Raw genomic sequence first — 21,535 nt, 5'->3', positions numbered from 1 at the left:
TCTTTCCAAGGAATTGAGTGACCGATCCTGGCCTGACACACTGGAATCGAGAGACGCAGAAGGGGGTAAAAATTGTACCTGTATGTGTCCTTTTTGTTTTGTCATTGTGCACGTATAGCATTAGAGCTCTATAAGGTTGCGTTGTAAGCTTATACAACAGGTGTGTTTTGTTTCCCTCCTTTCCTTTGTAACCATTTAAAACCTGTATTTGCTAGCAGTTAAGTAGAGCAATAGCCATTGTAACCATATGTTTATAAGTTTCTCTACCAAACCTGTAACTGTTTAAGGTTTAATCTGACTCCTCCTGTTGCTGTAACAGAACCAGACACAATTAAAAGAATCATAGCTGGTCAGGGGCAAACGCAGTAAGAGCTGAGTGTTGAGTCGTGCGGCCTCCACGGGGCAGACTCTTGGGGCGCCCGTCAGCCTCTCTGGCTGCCCACTGCGAAGGGACTTTTGTCCTAGCAGTCGAAGACTCGGGTGTAACTAGCTCTCTCTGCGCCACCTGTCAGCCTCCATGGCTGCCCGTTGCGAAGGGACCTTTGTCCTAGCAGTGAAAGACTCAGGTGTATTAGGGCTCACAGACCACTCATTACCTCGGCCACCGGCTGACACTGATTCTTAATGGCAAAAGATTATTTTGATACAGTAGGACATTTTGGAACAACAACAGAAAAACAGTTATGCTGATCTATTTACTAATAACCTCTGCAACTAGTCAAAATTATCCTGAACATCTTTGGTATATTTCAAAGCAGTAATGATGTTCCAGTTAATAACATTCAGTCCTAATGAAGTAACTGGTCACTGTCAATGGACCTCAGTGAGCTTACATGTAATATGAAGGATGTCTATACAAGAGAAAGATTAAGTACAGATGTTCTTCTATTTATTGTCCTTAGGCAGTGGGGAAACAAAACATTTTAATTGAATTTGAAGGACAGTTTGCAAACGGCTGACCTAGCAGAAAAGCCCTGGAAATAATTTGTTATGAAGTTTCTTACAGAACTATTAAGCAAACATTCATGCAACAGCCCAGTTCTAATGTTAACATACAGATGTCCAATCAGCTTCCACTGTATGAGCTACATTTAAAAAACCAAAACAACCTCCTTCACTTAAGAGCATGGAATAGAAATGTTTTTACACATATAATTAATCATATGGAAAAATACTGGCTTCTATTCCTCACACACTTACATAAGAAATGGGGATAGAAATGTAGCCGTGTTAGTCTGGGGTAGCTGAAGCAAAATGCTGGACAATGTAGCACTTTAAAGACTAACAAGATGGTTTATTAGATGATGAGCTTTCGTGGGCCAGACCCACTTCCTCAGATCAAATAGTGGAAGAAAATAGTCACAACCATATATACCAAAGGATACAATTTAAAAAAAGTGAACACATTTGAAAAGGACAAATCACATTTCAGAACAGGAGGGGGATGCGGGGGGGGGGGGGGGGGGGAGGAAGGAAGGTAAGTGTCTATGAATTGATGATATTAGAGGTGGAGAGAGTGGGATGTCTGTGAGCTAATGGTATTAGAGGTGATAACTGGGGAAGCTATCTTGGTAATGGGTAAGATAGTTTGAGTGTTTGTTCATTCCTTCCCGGAGAGTGTCGAATTTTAACATGAATGATAGTTCAGAGGATTCCCTTTCAAGTGCAGATGTAAAAGGTCTTTGTAGCAGAATTCAGGTGGTTAAGTCATTGAGAGAGTGTCCTTTCTGGTTAAAATGGCAAGAAACTGTTTTTTCTTTGTGATCTTGTCTGATATCTGTTTTGTGGGCATTAATCCTTTGGCGAAGTGTCTGAGATGTTTGTCCAATGTACATAGCAGACGGACACTTTCGGCACATGATAGCATAAATTATATTTCTGGATGCGCAGGAATATGTGTTCTTGAAATGGGAAATCCATGATTCTGATTCTCTTGAGGGAAACATTCAACTCTGAAGTTTACCACCATAATGAATTCCCATCAGATTAAGGGATACCAAGTTATTGTGGATATGAAGGGTGCCCTTGTGGACCAAAAGTTCTGTTAAGTAACAAAAACTGTATGCATGTGAACTTTGTAATGGCTTTTTTGCATTCATGTTCATTATAGTAAGATGATTAAATATAAAAAACTGGTCTTTTGAATAACTTTCTAAAATGAAAAGCATCAGAAGGGTAGCTGAGTTAATCTGTAACTGCAAAAACTTAAAAAACAACAGTCTTGCAGCCCCTTAAAGACTAACAAAACATGTAGATGGTATCATGAGCTTTTGTGAGTACTTCCCACTTCTTCAGATGAATTGAGTTTTTAAAGGTGCAGTTTCAAAATAAAGAGGGGATGACTCCACCAACTTATACCGGAAATCTACAGACCGTTACATTTACCTTCATGCCTCTAGCTTCCATCCAAAACACATTTCCCAGTCTATTTTTTTTTGCCAAGCCCTAAGGTACAACTGGATTTGCTCCAATCCCACATATAGAGACAAACACCCCCAGGATCTATCTAGAGCATTCTTAAAACTGAAAAACCCACCTGGAGAAGTGAAAAAATAAATCAACAGAACCAGAAGAGTACCTAGACATGAACTACTTCAAGACAGGCCAAAAAGAAAACTACAGAACACCACTTGTCCTCACCTACAGCCCACAATTTTAAACCCCTCTACTGTATTATCAACATTCTACAATCTATCCTGGAAAATGACCCCTCATTCTCATAGGCCTTGGGAGACAGGCCGATCCTCAACAACAGACACCCCCCTAACCTCAAACAAATTCTTTCCAGTAACTACACAGCACACATCCATCACACTCATCCATGAAAATCAGCCTTGGTGCCAACTCTGTCCATACATCTACACAAGCTATTTCATCACTGGACCCAACCACATCAGCCACCAAATCAGAGGCTCATTTAACTGCACTTCCACTAATGTGATCTATGCCATGAAATGCTAGTAATGCCCCTCTACCATGTATATTGGCCAAACTGCACAGTCTCCATGACAAAGGATCAATGGACACAAATCAGATATTTGAAAAGGTAACATGCAGAAACGTGTTGGGGAACATTTTAACCTGCCCGAACACTCATTAAACAATCTCAAAGTCACCATACTGTTTCAGACCAATTCCACAAGCCAAATAAACAGGGAAGCCTTGGAACTTAACTTCATTTACAGGTTTGATTCCTGTCACAAAGGTATCAGTAAAGACACTGTCTGGATGGCCTGCTATATTCCACATTCTAATGACATAAAAAACCAAACAATGGGTACTTAAGAACAATTTGTAACTTCTCTATCAGCTTCATGTAGCGTAGATGATGAGGAGTCCTGTGGCACCTTATAGACTAAAGGAATGTCTACACTTGCTCCCTAGTTCGGACTAGGGATGCAAATGGAGCATACGCAATTGCCAAAGAAGCACAGGATTTAAATATCCCATGCTTAATTAGCATATTTGTGGCTGGCCGCCATTTTGGATTCGGGGTATTGCGAAATAAGTTGCCCCATGTAGATGCATTAGTCCGAGAGAAAACTCTTCTCTCAGAATAACTGTTAAACCTCATTGTACGAGGAATAACAGTTATTCCAAGAGAAGGGTTTTCTCTCAGGATAACGCGTCTACATGGGGCAACTTATTTCGCAAAACCCCGAAACCAAAATGGCGGCCAGCCACAAATATGCTAATTAAGCATGGGATATTTAAATCCCTCTCTTCATTAGCAATTTCTGTATGCTCCATTTGCATCCCTAGTCCAAACTAGGGAGCAAGCATAGACCTACCCTAACAGATTTATTGGAGCATAAGCTTTCATGGACAAAGTGGGTCTTTGCCCATGAAAGCTTACACTGCAATAAATCTGTTAGTCTATAAGGTGCCACAGGACTCCTTGTCACTCTGGGCAGATTTAGACTAACACGGCTATTCCGCTAATACTTGATATGTAGCCTGGAGACTCTAATTGACTATTTCTTTCCCTTTTTTAACCTTCTCTCCCCCGCCCCATCCCCTATTTATTTTGAAACTGGACCTTTATGTAAGAACATAAGAACAGCCATACTGGATCAGACCAAAGGTCCATCTAGCCCAGTATCCTGTCTGCCAACAGTGGCCAATAGCAGATGCCCCAGAGGAAGGGGACAATAGGTAATCCTCACGTGATCCCTCTCCTGTCACCCTTTAAAAACAAACAGAGGCTAGAAATACCATTCCTACTCATCCTGGCTAATAGCCATTGATGGACCTAACCCCCATTAATCTATCTAGTTCTTTTTTTAACCCAGTTAAAGTCCTAGTCTTCACCACAACCTAGTTCCACCGGTTGACTTCCTTTTGTTTGTTTTAAACCCGTCCTATTAATTTCATTTGGTGACCCCTAGTTCTTATATTGTGGGAATAAATAAATAATTTTTCCTTATTCACTTTTTCCACATCAGTCATGATTTTATAGACCTCTGTCTTATCCCCCTTAGTCTACTCTTTTCTAAGTTGAAAAGTCCAAGTCTTTTTAATCTCTCTTCATATGGGACCTGTTCCAAACCCCAGATCATTTTGTTGCCCCGTTCTGAACCTTTTTCAATGCCAATATATTTAATAACTCCATTAATCTGAAGAAGTAGGTTGTGCCCATAAAAGCTCATGATACCATCTATGTGTTTTGTTAGTCTTTAAGGTGCTGCAAATTATTTGTTGTTTTTTAAGTTTTTCTATAATGAAGTTGGTCAAGAGGACTGATTTATGAACTAAGCATTTTGCAGTAACTCTGAGGAACTACTCAGAACTGAGACCCTATTCTGCTATGTGCTGTATAAACATAGATCCTTGACTCAAAGATCTCTCAATCAAATTGTATCCAAAGGAGGAAAGGGAAGAAGGGAGGATGAGGGTAACACTGACAATGGACTGACATTTATTTTAAAATGAAGTATATATAAGGAAATATATTCCAACGATTGTTACTAACTAAATAACTGTAAACATACTGGCCAATTATTAAGTGGAAGGATATCAGCTGCAATCACTGGCTTACTAATTATGGATACCTTGAACTGAAGAAAGTTAAAAAACAACGAATGGTCCTGCAGCACCCTCAGAGACTAACAAAAATATAGACGACATCATGAACTTTCGTGGGCACAACCAACTTCAGCTGAATAGAGCAAGGGGTCCAGAGTTGCAAATAAATAGCAGAAAAAAAAGGAGATGGGGAGGGAAGGAGAAAGAAAAAAATTGTCAGTTAGCATGTCTGTGCTAAATGCGGCTAATTGAGTGGGCTGTAAAGGCCCAGTACTTGTAATGTCATTAGGGTGTTGAATGTAGTGCCTCATTCAAGTAAGAAAAGAAAGGACTATGCATCACTTTGAAGACTAACAAGATGGTTTATTAGGTGATGAAACAAAATACAGGACTATGTAGCACTTTAAAGACTAACAAGATGGTTATTATAGACAACCACCTAACCTCAAGATGATTCTTACCAACAACCACAGGACATACCACACTAATACCAACCCTGGTACTTTCCCTTGCAACAAACCCCGCTGCCAGCTTTGTCCATATATTCACTCTGCTGACACCATTATTGGGCCTAACCAAGTGAGTTATAAGATCGAGAATACATATTCCTGCGCCTCCAGAAATATAATCTATGCTATCATGTGCCGAAAGTGTCCGTCTGCTATGTACATTGGACAAACGTCTCAGACACTTCACCAAAGAATCAATGCCCACAAAACAGACATTAGACAGGATCACAAAGAAAAAACAGTTGCTTGTCATTTCAACCAGAAAGGACACTGTCTCAATGACCTGCTAACCTGCATCCTACTTCAGAAGACATTCAAATCTGCACTTGAAAGGGAATCCTCTGAACTGGCATTCATGCTAAAATTCGACACTCTCCGCAGGGGACTTAACAAAGACTCCAACTATCTTAGCCATACAAAGATAGCTTCCCCAATTATCACCTCTAATACTATTAACTCACAGACATCTACCCTTCCCCACCTCTAATATCATTAACTCACTGGCATTCACCTTCCTTTCCCCCCCCCCCCCCCGCATTCCTCTCCTGTTCTGAAATGTGATTTGTCCTTTTCATGTGTGTTCATTTTTTTTTAAATTGTATCCTTTGGTATATATGGTTGTGACTATTTTCTTCCACTATTTGATCTGAGGAAGTGGGTCTGGCCCATGAAAGCTCATCATCTAATAAACCATCTTGTTAGTCTTTAAAGTGCTACATAGTCCTGTATTTTGTTTCAGCTACACCAGACTAACACGGCTACATTTCTATCACTATTCTATTAGGTGATGAGCTTTCGTGGGCCAGACCCACTTCCTCAGATCAAATTCTGGAAGAGAATTGGCATGACCATATATACCAAAAGAATACAATGAAAAAAAATGAAAAAAGTGAACACGTTATAAAACTGACAAATCAGATTTAGAACAGGAGGGGGGTGAGGGGGAGGGCTAGTATCTATGAGATAATGATACTAGGGAGTGATAATTGGGGAAGCTATCTTACAAAGATAGGTAAGGATGGTCACTTTTAGATCCCTTTGTGAGTGCCTGGGCAGGTTAAAATGATCCCCAAACATTTCTTTGTTTCAGAGGGGTAGCCAAGTTAGTCTGTAACAGGAAAAACTTAAAAAACAACAAATAGACTAGTAGCACCTTAAAAACTAACAAAACACGTAGATGGTATCATGAGCTTTTATGGGCGCAGCCCACTTCTTCAGATGACAGGAGTATTAGAAGTCCAGACGCAAGAATAAATAAGGGAAAGGGGGGAGGAGGGGAAGGAGGGAAGAAAAAAGGAGGGGGAAAGGAAGAAAAACATAAAAAGAGAGAGACAGTGAGTAGATGGTTCAAATACTTACAACAGGCTGTGTTACCATTTCAGATATCTGATTTGTAACCATTAATCTTTCTTTTCATATTCATCAAGGAACCCTGTGGTACCTTAAAGACTAAGGGTATGTCTACACTGCCACCCTAGTTCAAACTAGGGTGGCTAATGTAGTCATTCGAACTTTCACATGAAGCCCGGGATTTAAATATCCCGGGCTTTATTTGCATGTTCCCGGGCGCTGCCCTTTTTAAATGCACTGTAGTTCGAACTACCTGCCCGCGGCTACACTACAATGAGGAATAATGGTAGTTCGAATTAGGAGCTTTAATTCAAACTACTTAGCCCGTGCCGCGCGTAACCGCGGGCAGGTAGTTCGAACTACGGGGCATTTAAAAATGGTGGCGCCCGGAACATGCAAATAAAGCCCGGGATAATTTAATCCCAGGCTTCATTTGCAAGTTCAAATGACTACATTAGCCACCCTAGTTCAAACTAGGGGGCTAGTGTAAACATACTCTAACAGATTTATTTAGGCATAAGCTTTTATGGGTAAAAACCGTTTCATCACTTGCATGCCACCAGATTCCTCATTGTTTTTGCAGATATGGATTAATATGGCTACCCTTCTGATTCTTATCAGAAAGGCATTTCAGCAAAATATTCATTATTCCATAACCAATGCAATTAATAATTAGCAAGATAGTCTCGATTGTACTAGTACAGGTAGATTAAAAATCAGAAAGTTTCATCTGAAATTGAAGACTAGTAAGAGGCCACAGGGGAAGAATACAAAAAAGCTGAAAAATCCAGATAAAAAGTAGGGGCCCAGTCGTGCTTCAATTCACATCATTAATAAACCTCTTAATGACTTCAGCAGGAGCTGGCCTTAACCATAGACTATTACCATTGGGCTGAAAATAATCTCTTTGTTTTATCCAGTTCTTCTCACAACAGGGTTTTCTTGTGTGATAAACTCCTTTAATCTCCTTTATTCGGAAACACTGCTCATGAAGAGGCCTAGGGCACTTCCATCAGTAATTTATTCCACTGTCTCACTGTCCACACTATAAAAAACCTTTTTCTTTATGTCTAATCTAAATTTCCCTTTTAAAAAAATTCTAAGCCTGTGGTTTACAACTCTGAGTAATTCTTGTCCCCCTTTGTAAGTATTGGAAATATGTGTTCAGTTGTCATCTATGGGGAAAATGGGATCCCTCCTTGGACAATGGGGTTAGCAAGTCACTGCAACCTTTTCCATTGAACTTGAACATGTGAGGCAGGAGCTTTACCTGAATCATACTACACTAAAATCGTCCCTTCTCCCAGGATATAGAAGCAGCAGTGGCTTCTTAATAAGAGGTACATGGCCTTGAGATCCCTGTAGCATTAATATCAGGAGCCAGGAAAGCTGACAGACTCTCTTCACTCCTGAGCAAGGTGGGGGGAGCATGGCTTCACGATCATGTAAGGCACCGGGCTGCAGCAGCAGGCCCTCAGCACTGTCTGGACGCCCCTACCACCAGCATTGTCTGGAATGCACTACCTGGGGCTCCAGTGGTGATTTAAAGGGCCAGGGGCTCCAACCCCTGCAATAGGACTGGTGGTGACCAAGTCCTGGACCCCTTTGATTTGCTGGGCCCTGGGGCAATTGTCCCTTTTTGTCCACCATTCTCCCATGATGGGCCTGAAAGTGGAAGAAGCTTTGAATGTTGGATGAGAGGTGTCAGGGGTGGATGGAGATTATATAGTAGACAGGCCAAGGGGAAACTATTTCAGGTAGGGATTGCGTATAGGAAAGGGTTAAAACAACTGATCAACATAGATGGGAAGGGGGAATGTGTGGGAAATGGGTGGAAATAGGTTGAGTTTAAAAAAATATTGTTAATAAAATAAAAATCAAAGGATAAGGTAGAGTATATGAGGCAAGACAGGACTAAATAAGCAAAAGGAAAATAATCAGTCTGTGTGTTTTGGACCAAAGAAAGGAATATCTGACAGTGAACAAAGTAATACAAACAACATTGTGCTGCTTCCTTCCATCTTTCCCAGGTCTTTCTGTTCTCAGTCCTGCAAACAAATGGACTGATGACACTTGTACATCCACATAGAGTTCTATTGAAGGCAAAGGGGTTCAGCATAGATATAAGGTCCATATTTGCACAGCTGTGTGCAAGGTGAGGGTCTTGGATTATAAGCACTATGGGTTAGGGATCTATGGCTATGTCTACACTACCACCCTAGTTCGAACTAGGGTGGTTAATGTAGGCAACCGGAGTTGCAAATGAAGCCCGGGATTTGAATTTTCTGGGCTTCATTTGCATATTGCCAGGCGCCGCCATTTTTAAATGTCCGCTAGTTCGGACTCCGTGCCCGCGGCTACACGCGGCACGAGCTAGGTAGTTCGGATTAGGCTTCCTATTCCGAACTACCGTTACTCCTTGTGGAGTAACCCTTTTACTCTGCCTGCTGATGGCAAAATACTTGCGCCCTTCGGGTATGTCTAGACTACATCCCTTTTTCGGTAAAAGGATGTATATTAGGCACGTCAATATTGCAAATGAAGCTGGGATTTAAATATCCCACTTTTTTTCTAAATGGGGCTTTTTTGAAAAAACCCCAGCAGTTTAGACGGGAATCTTCGAAAATAAAACCCTTTTTTGAAAGATCCTGTACTCCTCAAAAATGAGGTTTACAGGATCTTTCGAAAAAGGGTTTTATTTTTGAAAGATTCCCATTTAAACTTCTGGGGGGGGAGTTTCTTTGAAAAAGCCCCATTTCGAAAAAAGTGGCAGCCGTCATTATGCAAATGAAGTATGGAATATTTAAATCTTGGCTTCATTTTCAATATCGACATGCCTAATTTACATCCATTTACTGAAAAAGGGATGTAGTCTAGATACAGCCTTCCTGTCTGCTGATAACTCACCTGCTTTTTTTACTTTTAAGAAATGACTGGTAGTGGCATTTCTATTTTCTCTGGTAGTTCCCTTAGGAAGGTTGGTGATTAATATTGAAGATATTTAATTGATCCAAGCACTTTTTCATTTTTCTCTTAACAGCACTTTTAGTGGAAATTAACATTTTTACTTGAAATGAATATTTCCCTCCCTACATGTCCCCTTCATCATTTTTTTTTACTAATGCCAAAGGAAAAGTTGATTAATCATGGGCAGTTTTAGTTTAGTTAGCAACATATGTGGATCTGGAATCTCATCCATAGTCAGATCTGCCACTATAGATCTTCTGAAATGCAAGAGCAGATATTCTGTCTTGGAACATAGAGATGCTGATAATGATTTTATGCAAAAGGCCACAGGTTCTATTGCCATCAGTCCAAGTGCAGAATTCCTGTTCTTGGAAAGGATAGAACAAGGTCCTGAATGGTCTTTAAATACTTCTAAATCACATGTAGAGCCTGACCCAAAGCCTACTGAAGATAATGGGAGATTCATGTCCAGGGGGGATCTCAGTCTGGCCCTTCACCAAATTCATGACCCATTTTGGTCAATTTCATGGTCATAGGATTTTAAAAATAGTAAATTTCATGATTTCAGATATTTAAATCTGAAATTGCATGGAGTGTAATTGTAGGGATGCTGACCCAAAAAGGAGTTGTGCAGGGCTCACTAGGTTCTTGTAAGGAGGGTACAGCACCTGCTACCCTTACTTTTACACTGTTGCTGGGGCAGCACTTTCTTCAGAGCTGGGAAACTGGAATGGTGTGGCTGCTGACCGGTAGCCCTGCTGTGAAAGCAGAGCCACCACCAGCAGTAGTGCAGATGTCAGGATGGCATAGTATTGCCTCTGTGCTGAGGTCTGCAGTGCTGGGCCTTCAGTCAGCAGCCACCTTTCTTCAACCACCCTCACTTTGGCACTGATGCTGGTAGTGCATTGCCTTCAGAGCTGGGTGCTTGACCATTTGTTGCCATTTCCTAGCTATCCAGTTCTGAATGCTGAGCCAAAGTAAGTTTGGGTATGTCTACACTACAGCACTAATTCGAACTAACTTAATTTGAATTAGTTAATTTGAACTAAGCTAATTCGAATTAGTGCATCTAGACCTAAAAACTAATTCGAATTAGCGTTTTGCTAATTCGAAATAGCATGTCCACATTGTGTGGACCCTGAACCGAAGTTAAGACTGGCCGGAAGCAGTGCCGGCAGGGCATCAGGTTAGGACTTGGAGTGTGGAGCTATTGCCTCAGGCTAGCCGAGGGCTGTGCTTAAAGGGACCCGACCCCCATCCTGGACAGACAGTTCTCAGGGTTCCCCGCTTGCTTGTCTACCTCGATGAGGGACAGCAATGCAGTCCTGACTTGGAGTGCCCTGAGTGCCCTTACTCGGCACATCACAGCACTTGGCCATCAGCCCGGCTGCACTTGCCACAGGCTGCCATCCGGGGGGGCGGTGTCAATCAGGGGGCTGTCAGGATCCAGGAGGCCCTGCAGGAGAACTTCCACCCCGAGGAGCCCGCAGAGCCACCCCAGTCCTTCCCATTGGGGGCTCGTGCCCCATTCCTCCCTCACCTCCTTCCACTTACCCTTCCCTAGCACCCCTTCCTGATGTACAAAATAAAAGACACGTGTGTTCAAAAATAGAAACGCTCTTTATTTAACAAAACTGGGGGGGAGGGATTAACCTCTGGGGAGACTGGGAAAAGGAGGTGGGAGAGGGGAAGAGAGAGGGTGGGAGAGGGGAGATGGAAACCTGGGATGAGGGAGCTGGAAGGGGGAAGCCAGGGGAAGGAGGAGGAGGGGAAGTATAAAACTATGGTATGCCATATCTTCAGTACTGTGTACAGATGTGGTCTCCTCATCTCAAAAAAGATATTTTGGCCTTGGAAAGGGTTCAGAAAAGGGCAACTAAAATTATTAGGGGTTTGGAACAGGTCACATATGAAGAGAGCCTAAAGAGACTGGGACTTTTCAGCTTAGAAAAAAGGAGACGGGGGGATATGATAGGGGTCTATAAAATCATGAGTGGTGTGGACAGAGTGAATAAAGAAAAGTTCTTCATTAGTTCCCATAATATAAGGACTAGAGGACACCAAATGAAATGAATGGACAACAGGTTTAAAACTAATAAGCGAACAGGTTTTTCTTCACACAGCACACAGTCAACCTGTGGAACTCCTTTCCACATGAGGCTGTAAAGGCTAGAACTATAACAGAGTTTAAAGAGAAGTTAGATAAATTCATGGAGGTTGGCTCCATGGAGTGCTATTAGCCAGGGGGTAGAAATGGTGTCCCTAGCCTCTGTTTGTGGAAGGCTGGAGATGGATGGCATGAGACAAATCACTTGGTCATTGTTTTCTGTCCATTCCCTCCAGGGCACCTGGTGTTGGCCACTGTCGGCAGACAGACTACTGGGCTAGATGGACCTTTGGTCTGACCCAGTACGGCCATTCTTATGTTCTTATGTTATAAGCTCAGGGCTCAGGTTCAGGGGTCTCACTGGACCAACTTGATTTTCATGCAAACCTGCTCCTGGGTTAGCATGTGGCCTTTGGTGGCCAGGCTGGCAGCTATCCTGCCCTAGATGGCCACATTCCTGTGCCTAGTGCGGAGGTCATGGACGTTGGAGGCCTCCCCGCAAACCTCGATGAGGTCCACGCTCTCTGCACTAGACCAGGTGGGTGCCCATCTCTTGCGACCCTGGGCAGGCTCCTAGGAGCCGCCAGCCTGGTCCTGGGAAGAGGCGGAGGGCTGGGTGGCAGCAGGTGGCTGGCTCATGCTGTGCCAGGTGCAGGGTCTGCTGGCTGGGTGCTGGCAGGCTTGCAACTGGCATGAGCACTGTAGCCAGACCGTGCTCCTTTAAGGGCTCCGGGGCCGGGATGGGGGCAGAAAAGTTTCCCTGGTTTGGCCCAGAGTGGCCACCAGGGCAACCTGGGAAGGCCTAGCCTCCAACTAGTTAGAATTAAGTGGCTATACGGCCCTTAATTCAAACTACTTAATTCAAACTAGGTATTACTCCTCGTAGAATGAGGTTTATCTAGTTCAAATTAAGCGCTCCGCTAGTTCGATTTAAGTTCAAACTAGCGGTTTGCATGTATAGACGCTATGAAAGTTAATTCGAACTAACGGTTGTTAGTTCGAATTAACTTTGTAGTATAGGCATACCCTTTGGCAATAACATAACCCATCGTTAAATAACTTTGCAACCCTCCCTACAAACTCCCTTTTAGGTCAGGAACCCCATGTTGATAAACACTCGTCTCCCCCATCATCATGAAATCTGTATAGCTAAAAGCACACAAAAGGCCAGATTTCATTATCTGTGATGTGTTTTTCATGGCTGTGAATATGATAGGGCCCTACTCATGAATTAGAAACTGAACTGTTATCTGAGCTCAGTTTGAAATCCCTGTTGACTTTAATAAGCCATTCAACCTTTCCTCTCAAGTTTTATAATTTCAGCAAACCCCTTTTGCAAATTACTTCCACATAGTCGCACTCAGCTATATATTAAAAATAGCTTAACTGTAGAATAAAAGGCAGTAGGTCCAGAGTAACCTGGACACATTGGAAGATTGGGCTAAAGGAAATCTGATGAAGTACAGCAGGGACAAGTGCAAAGTCTTGCACTTGGGACAGAAGAATCGTAAGTGCTGTTACAGGCTAAGCAGCAGTTCAGCGGAAAAAGACCTGGGGATTACAGTAGATGAGAAGCTGTATATAAATCAACAGCATGCCCTTGCAGCTAAGAAGGCTAATGGCATATTGGGGTGCATTAGGAGAAGCATTGCCAGCAGATCTAGAGAAGTGATTATCCCCCTTTATTCATCACTCTGGAATATTGTGTCCAATTTTGGACCCCGCATTACAGAAAGGATGTGGATGCATTAGAGAGAGTCCAGCAGAGGGCACCAAAAATATAAGGGGTGAAGCACATGACTTATGAGGAGAGGCTGAGGGAACTGGGCTTATTTAGTTTACAGAGGAGAAGAGTGAGGGGGGATTTGATAGCAGCCTTAAACTACCTGAATTGGGGTTCGAAAGAGGATGGAGACTGAGGCTGTTCTCAGTGATCACAGATGACAGAATGAGAAGCTATGGTCTCAAGTTGCAGTGGGGCAGGTGTAGGTTGGATATTAGGAAAAACTATTTCACTAGGAGGGTGGTGAAGCACTGGAATGAGTTACTTAGGGAGGTGGTGGAATCTCCATCCCTAGGGCTGTGTCTACATTGGCCCCTAATCCGTAATAGGGATGCTAATGTAGCACTTGGGAATAGGCAAATCCCCGGGGGATATTTAAATATCCCCCGCAGGATTTCCATTTTCATGGCTGCCGCTTTTTTCTGGCTTGTAGATAAGCCGGAGAAAAGCACCAGTCTGGACGCGATGCTCCGGAAAATAAGAGATCCTCCGGAAAAGAGCTTATTTTCCGGAGCATCGTGTCCAGACTGGCGCTTTTCTCCGGCTTATCTACAAGCCGGAAAAAAGCGGCAGCCATGAATATGCAAATCCCGCGGGGATATTTAAATCCCCCGCAGATTTGCCTATTCCTAAGTGCTACATTAGCATTCCTATTACGGAATAGGGGCCAATGTAGACGTAGCCTAGGGATTTTTAAGTCCCAGCTAGACAAAGCTCTGACTGGGATGATTTAGTTGGGATTGGTCCTGCTTTTAGCAGGAGGTTGGACTCAATGTCCTTGTGAGGCCTCTTTCATCCCCATGATTCTTTGATTGTGTGTAGGACCTGGAGCCAGGATCTCCTGAATTCTAATCCTAACATTTACACTCATTTCCCTTCTAGCCTTTGGCAAGCTCTATCTGTGTTTCTGAATTCTGGGGTATCTAGGATATAAGGGGCTGGAAAGGCCAATATTACTCTTTTTGCCAGGATTGCAAAATATTTCACCCCCACTGCCAAAGGACCATCTCCTCTCCATCACTGACTCTTATCCCCACTACACTGGCTATCTGAGGGTATGGCTACACTACAAAGTTAGTTCGAACTAACAGATGTTAGTTCGAACTAACTTTCATAGGCGCTACACTAGCACTCCGTTAGTTCAAATTTAATTCGAACTAACGGAGCGCTTAGTTCGAACTAGGTAATCCTCATTCCACGAGGATTAAGCCTAGTTCGAACTTACTAGTTCGAATTAAGGGCTGTGTAGCCCCTTAATTCGAACTAGTGGGAGGCTAGCCCTCCCCAGCTTTCCCTGGTGGCCACTCTGGCCAACACCAGGGAAACTCTATTGCCCCCCTCCCGGCCCCGGACCCCTTAAAGGGGCACGGGCTGGCTACGGTGTCTGTGCCAGGTGCAAGCCTGCCAGCACCCAGCTAGCAGACCCTGCACCTGGCACGGCTCGAGCCAGCCACCCGATGCCCCCCAGCCCTCCCCCTCTTCCCGGGACCAGGCTGGCAGCTCCCGGGAGCTTGCCCGGGACCGCAAGAGGTGGGCACCTTGTCCACGATCTCCGCACTAGGCACAGGAAAGTGGCTGGCTAGGGCAGGAGAGCTGCCAGCCTGGCCACCCAGGAGCAGGTGTGCAAGAGAATCAAGGGGGTCCACTGAGACCTCTGACCCTGAGCCCTGAGCTTACAATGGCCGTCCTGGGTCAGACCAAAGGTCCATCTAGCCCAGTAGCCTGTCTGCCGACAGCGGCCAACCCTAGGGACCCTGGAGGGGATGGACCGAAGACAGTGACCAAGCCATTTGTCTCATGCCATCCCTCTCCAGCCTTCCACAAACCTTGGGCAGGGACACCACTCCTACCCCCTGGCTAATACCACTCCATGGACCCAGCCTCCATGACTTGATCTCACTTCCCTTTAAACTCTGTTCTAGTTGTAGCCTTCACAGCCTCCTGCAGCAAGGAGTTCCACAGGTTGACTCTTTGCTTTGTGAAGAACAACTTTCTGTTACTAGTTTGAAGCTTGCTACCCATTCCTTTCCTTTGGTGTCCTCTAGTACTTCTTTATGGGAACTAATGAAGAACTTTTCTATATGCACCCTCTCCACCCCACTCATGCTTTTAGAGACCTCTATCCTGTCCCCCCTCCTTCTCCTCTTTTTTAAGCTGAAAAGTCCCAGTCTCTTTAGCCTCTCTTCATATGGGACCTGTTCCCAAACCCTGATCATTTTAGTTGCCCTCCCCTCTCCCACCCTCTCTCTTCCCCTCTCCCACCTCTTTTTCTCAGTCTCCCCCAGTTTTGTTCAATAAAGACAGATTCCATTTTTGAACACAATTGTCCTTTATTTTGTACATCAAGAAGAGGGGCTAGGGAAGGGTAAATGGAAGGAGGTGAGGGAGGAATGGGGTACGTGCCCCTGATGGGGAGGACTGGGCTGGCTCTGCGGGCTTCTGGGGGTGGAAGCTCTCCTGCAGCCCCCCAATTGCTCCCTCTCCCCAGATGGCAGCCTGCGGCAAGTGCAGCCGGGCTGATGGCCGAGTGCTGTGATATGCCCAGTGTGGGTACTTCGGGCAATCCAAGCCAGGACTGCTTTGCAACCCCTGAGAACTGTCTGTCCGGGGTGGGGTTCGGGACCCTTTAAGCACAGCCCTCGGCTAGCCTGAGACAGCATCTCTACGCTCTAAGTCCTCCTCTGATGCCCTGCCAGCACTGCTTCCGGCCATCCTTAAGCCTCGTTCAGGGTCCACTTAATGTGGACATGCTAGTTCAAATTAGCAAAACGCTAATTCGAACTAGTTTTTTAGTCTGGATCCGTTAGTTCGAATTAGCTTAGTTCAAATTAACTAATTCGAACTAAGTTAGTTCGAATTAACGTTGTAGTGTAGACGTACCCTGAAGGAGCCATTGGCCCTATGAAACTGGAAACAGCTTTGTGAGATGTATGCACCTTAAAAATTGTACCCAGGTCAGTTTTACAGTGGTGATTCCTGTTTGTTTCCTCCAGAGAGCCACTCAGAGAACTTCCCTCATGTCATTTGGACTTGAAATTCTGGTCATTGCTTCAAGCAGTGAGTTCCTTTTTAGTTCCCACACTTCTAAGTCAGACTGGCTATTGGTTTTGTTAAGTTAGTATTTCTTTTAGGGCTCCAGAGAAAAGCCAGCCTGAGTATTGTATACTGAGCTGGCATGCAGTAGATAAATGAGTAAATAAAAAATGTCACAAATGTACTAGGATCTCATCACCGCACACAAGGTTTTGGCAGCCAGTTAGCAAGATCACTGTTTGGCCTAACCCCAAATTTAAGTGTCTTGTATTATGTGTGAGGTGTGCAGGGGGGACTTTTAGGTTCTGTATCCCCTAAGATTTGTGCAGTAAGAGAAGATTCCAGCTGATTCAGCTAAGTTCTGTGTATATGTACCAAAATTAAAAAAAATGTTTTGAGGGAAAATTATCCTAATGAGTTGAGGTTCTTGTGTGTCCCTGTTTCAGCTACTAAGAATATTTATTTTTGTATTTTTCACGATGATGTATTCTGTGTAGGAATATATACATTAAATCAGTCTTGAAAGGATTATAATATTAGGTAGTTATTGATATTAGGCCACAAAAGACTAAATAATTGAAGAAAAAAACCCATTGACTTAACTAATCAGCATTGCTTTGTTTTCATGCAGGATGAGATCAACTTTGAATATATAAAAAAAGAGAAACAAAAAGAATGGCAGTGTGTCAAGGTAATAAAATATATAAAATATAACATTGGCTAGGTCTTACTTAGTATCTTGTCATGCATGTGAAATGGCTCATTTAATGAGCATTTTCATGAAGCTTCAGAAAAAAAATTCATTTTAATATAATTAAAATATTAATTGAAATTGTCCACTGCTATGCAGATGTAGTTTAGGTATCTATGAAATTAAGATATAAAATTTCCAGTTTTATTTATGCCACAATGAGCTGTTTAATTATAGAAAATTACACCAATCCTCCTTGTACTGTAATTTGTGGTTGCTAAAATCCAGTCACCCCAGCCCTTTCTAACTTGAGGATGAATTTCAGATCTCATTACCGTTCATATCTTTTGGATGCTTTTGCTTTCCTCCAGTCTGTCCCTAAACTGTTTGTTGTTTGATAAAAGCTACAACTAAATGAGAGAAGATACATTTCAGTAGAATACAACATATTATTGGGAAAAAGCTGCCACACAATTTTTGTAATTTGTTAATGTGTGCTATCACTGCTTAAGTTAAAGTGTTCAAATGTCCCTGTGTGATCAAGGCATTGTGAGATTTTAATAGATGTCCTGCTGGAGGTTGTAAGCAGTATTTGATATACTGAAAATGCTTTATTTTGTTTCATTTTTTTCAACTCTGCTGGCCCTTACCTTCCTGTTAGCAATCAATCTATCTTGTTACAAAGTTCTCCCTGCATGTCATGTGAAGATCAAATGCAGCCATGTTTAAAAAAAATAGTTTAACAATAAAAAAGTGGAAAAAGTTAGATAGCCTACTGTTTAGGTAGTATAGCAATAGATGCTGTAGAAATAAATTGACTGAATGATTAAACTGGGAGAAAAATGGCAATCACATTGTTGACGATAGTCTATGTTTTTGTAGCCTGCCACAAGACTCAGAAAGGACAAAACTATCTGGGGTTCATTATTCTTCGAGTTTCCCTTCAGAGTTTACTGTACATACCATATAAGTCAGTGAGGGGCAATGTAGGCTAGTGAGTGGGCTGCATAGGTGGCCCTCCGTCTCAATTGGTTGCAAGATTGTCATAACTAAGGATATGTCTACACTACAGCGCTAATTCGAACTAGTGGGTTAGCCTCCCACTAGTTCGAATTAAGTGACTACACAGCCCTTAATTCGAACTAGCTAATTCGAACTAGGCATTAGTCTTCGTAGAATGAGGTTTACCTAGTCCGAATTAAGCGCTCCGGTAGTTCGAATTAAGTTCGAACTAACGGAGCGCTAGTGTAGCGCCTATCAAAGTTAATTCGAACTAACGTCTGTTAGTTAGAATTAACTTTGTAGTGTAGACATACCCTAAGTAAGTCTTCATGGACAGGGTAGTTCTCCTAACTGTGCTTGTATATCTAGAATTTGCAGGAGGTGCTGATCAAACTGTAGCAGCACTTTGATTGGATGCAGAGGGAGTGCACTGCTCGCATAAAATTGTGTGCAATCAGCACACACTTCACATGCCTTTGCTTGGCCTTCAACCTGAGCCCAAATGTCTACACAGCAGTTTTACACCTCTGAAGCTCAAGCCCCGGTGCTTCATTGCTGTATAGAGGCAATCTGTGAGCACTAATATAGACCCATAGATTCTGGACCATATTCTGCACACAGTTACATCTGTACAGCCTCAGTGAAATCATATAAAAGTCCCTGGTGTTGCACTCACTTTCATTGACTATATACCTGTATATCTCCATCCATTTCAATAGGATTACTGCCAATTTACACAAGACTAAGTGAAAGGAGTATCAGACCACCAGGCACCACATACATTGAAGTTAATGGGGTTAATTGGCTCTACTGTAGATGAGAGTTTGCTCTGTGTTGAGAATACATATTAAATGGTATCCCCTCTTTTAATATTGTGTATACTTATATCGTTAACACATTATTTTTCTCTTGTCAGAACAAGATGGTGAAGGAAATATTATTTCAAAATGGAATAATCCCTGGTTTTGGGAAATGGACACATGAGTGGAGGCATCTGGTGAAGGGAGGGGGGGAGAAATTGACAGAACAAACATCATTGACTTGCTCTGAGAGTGACAGCAGTGTATGAGAGACTGGGGACTTCAGTGAAAGCCAACACTGATTCTGTCTCTGTGAGCTCTTCCAGTGGCCTTCCTAGATTAAATCCTTTGCCCACCCAGTTTGTTTCTGTAGACCAGCATGCAGCTGTTAATTACTTTGTCTTGGCAAGCTTTCCTTCTCCTTTCCCTCCTGTTTCCTGCACTATGACCCATTTAATCTTTTTGTGATGGAAGAAATAAAAACAAGCAAGCATTTATTTTTTCTTAACATTGAGTTACCATCCTCAGGACAGTTTTAACACATTATTAAAAACTCCAGGAATAAGAGGATTCTGGCTTCCTAACAAAGCACATTTCATTAGTTTGGCTTTTCCTTATAGAAAACAGTAGTAAAGAAAAAATGGTATGGTTCCCTGTAAAACTTATTTGTGCACAGTTATACAGACACCAAGTTATTCTGTTTTGCAGCTCTCATTTGGAGCCTGAGTGTCAGTGACATTTTGCCCATGAGCAGCAGTGAAATTAAATTCAAATTTCTCACAGATACTATCCTAATGCAACCAGGGTTCCTGCCAGCTCTATAAATAGCTCCCTGCTGGCTTTTGCCACAGCTCAGCCAGCTCTAGCTAGAGCAGTGCACCAGGGCGCACACCCACTTTCACCTCTGCTCATGAAAGCTCATGATATATTTGTTAGTCTCTAAGGCTATGTCTAGACTACGGAATTCTTCTGGAACACATCCAGGGAACGCTTCTGCTCTTCCAACATTTTTTGCGGAAGAGCAGACGTGTTCTTTAGGAAGCCCTGTCTTCATAAATAAGGGCTCTTCATAAAGAGGAAGTTTTCCCAAAATTTGGCCCAGTGTAGATGGGCCAAATTTCTGAAAAGCGTCTTCCGAAAAAAGAAAAAAAAACAGAAGAAGGTACGCAAATTATGGAGTGCAATTTGCCTACCTTTTTCCAACAAAAAGCAGCAGTCTAGATGTAGCCTAAGGTGCAACAAGACTACTTGTTTTTAAACTTACAGACTAACATGTACACCCCTGCAGTCTTACCTCACTTCTTCCATCTGTCTCTTATGCCTCTATCCTCCTGAGATTTCCATGTCCCTCCCTTTCTCCCTTCAACCCTAGTAAAGCACTCAGTTTTGTTCTGTAAAACACTAGTACATCCTATGAGGAGCAACTAGGTGTAGTGTGTATACAACATTTGAAAAGACTTGTGCCAGCAAAGAGGTAGAAAGGTTCCCAGGAAGATGCAATTCAGCCCACCAGGGGATCCCCTGAGACAGAATGAATTCATCAGAAAGCACACAGGATAAGGAAAAGAGCCATTAACCTCAATAAAGGTGATGAAAGGGATGGGGGAATTGTCCAGCCTTGCAACACAAACATAAAACCCTACTCTTGAAGTGACCCAAAATCAAGGCAAGGTGGGGCCATATAAGCAAAACTGAAATGCAGAATAACATGAATCACTTCCTGGAGTTTGAGGAAGCACCACCCGGGACCAAGACATGCAAGCAGAGACCCAGGAAACTATAGACAGTTCCTAGTGGGTTGGAGGGATCTGAACACTGGGGCCTTCAAGCAAGGGCAAAGAGGGTGCTGGCAATCTGAGGAAGTGTCCCAGAGAGATCTACAGAGGAGTCAGAGGGGATGCATAAAATGGTGGCCATTTGCAGGGTACTGGGCCAGAAGCCAAAGTAGTGTGTGGACCCAAATTCTCCCACCCCCATTCATCACTGAAGAAGTGGTTGGACTGAGAGACTGTGATACTGCCCTGATGAAGGAAGTATAGGAAGGAACATGGAAAATGGCACAGCTGGAGGGCTATGTTACAAAGAGGATGCTGTGGTCATGGGAATGATGTGGATCCCTAACTAGAAGTAGTTTGGTGAGACGCCAACAGAAGAGGGTGCTCCGAGTAGCAGAGCTGATCCCTAGGACACACAACATGGGGCACCACAGTGATGACTCATGCCCCATCACAGAGTTATAGTAATCAAAGTCTCAACCCTTTAAAATTA

The 21,535-nt window shown here is 43.1% G+C and overlaps 1 protein-coding gene across 1 annotated transcript in view; it reads left to right on the top strand.

Annotated features, from left to right (window-relative positions):
* The window catches only part of CNBD1 (cyclic nucleotide binding domain containing 1), a 309,767-nt gene extending 289,709 nt beyond the window's left edge, over positions 1-20,058 (top strand). The window contains exons 12-13 of the mRNA XM_075919791.2: positions 17,406-17,465; positions 19,384-20,058. Of these exons, the coding sequence (XP_075775906.2) occupies positions 17,406-17,465; positions 19,384-19,536 (213 nt within the window). The 3' untranslated portion in view covers positions 19,537-20,058. The remainder of the gene's footprint in view (positions 1-17,405; positions 17,466-19,383) is intronic.
* The last annotated feature ends 1,477 nt before the right edge of the window (positions 20,059-21,535 follow it).

This window comes from Pelodiscus sinensis, chromosome 2, assembly GCF_052426305.1.
Source record: "Pelodiscus sinensis isolate ZL-2025 chromosome 2, ASM5242630v1, whole genome shotgun sequence".
In the NCBI taxonomy this organism is placed as follows: Eukaryota; Metazoa; Chordata; order Testudines; family Trionychidae; genus Pelodiscus; species Pelodiscus sinensis.
This window is presented reverse-complemented; position numbering and strand designations above follow the sequence as displayed.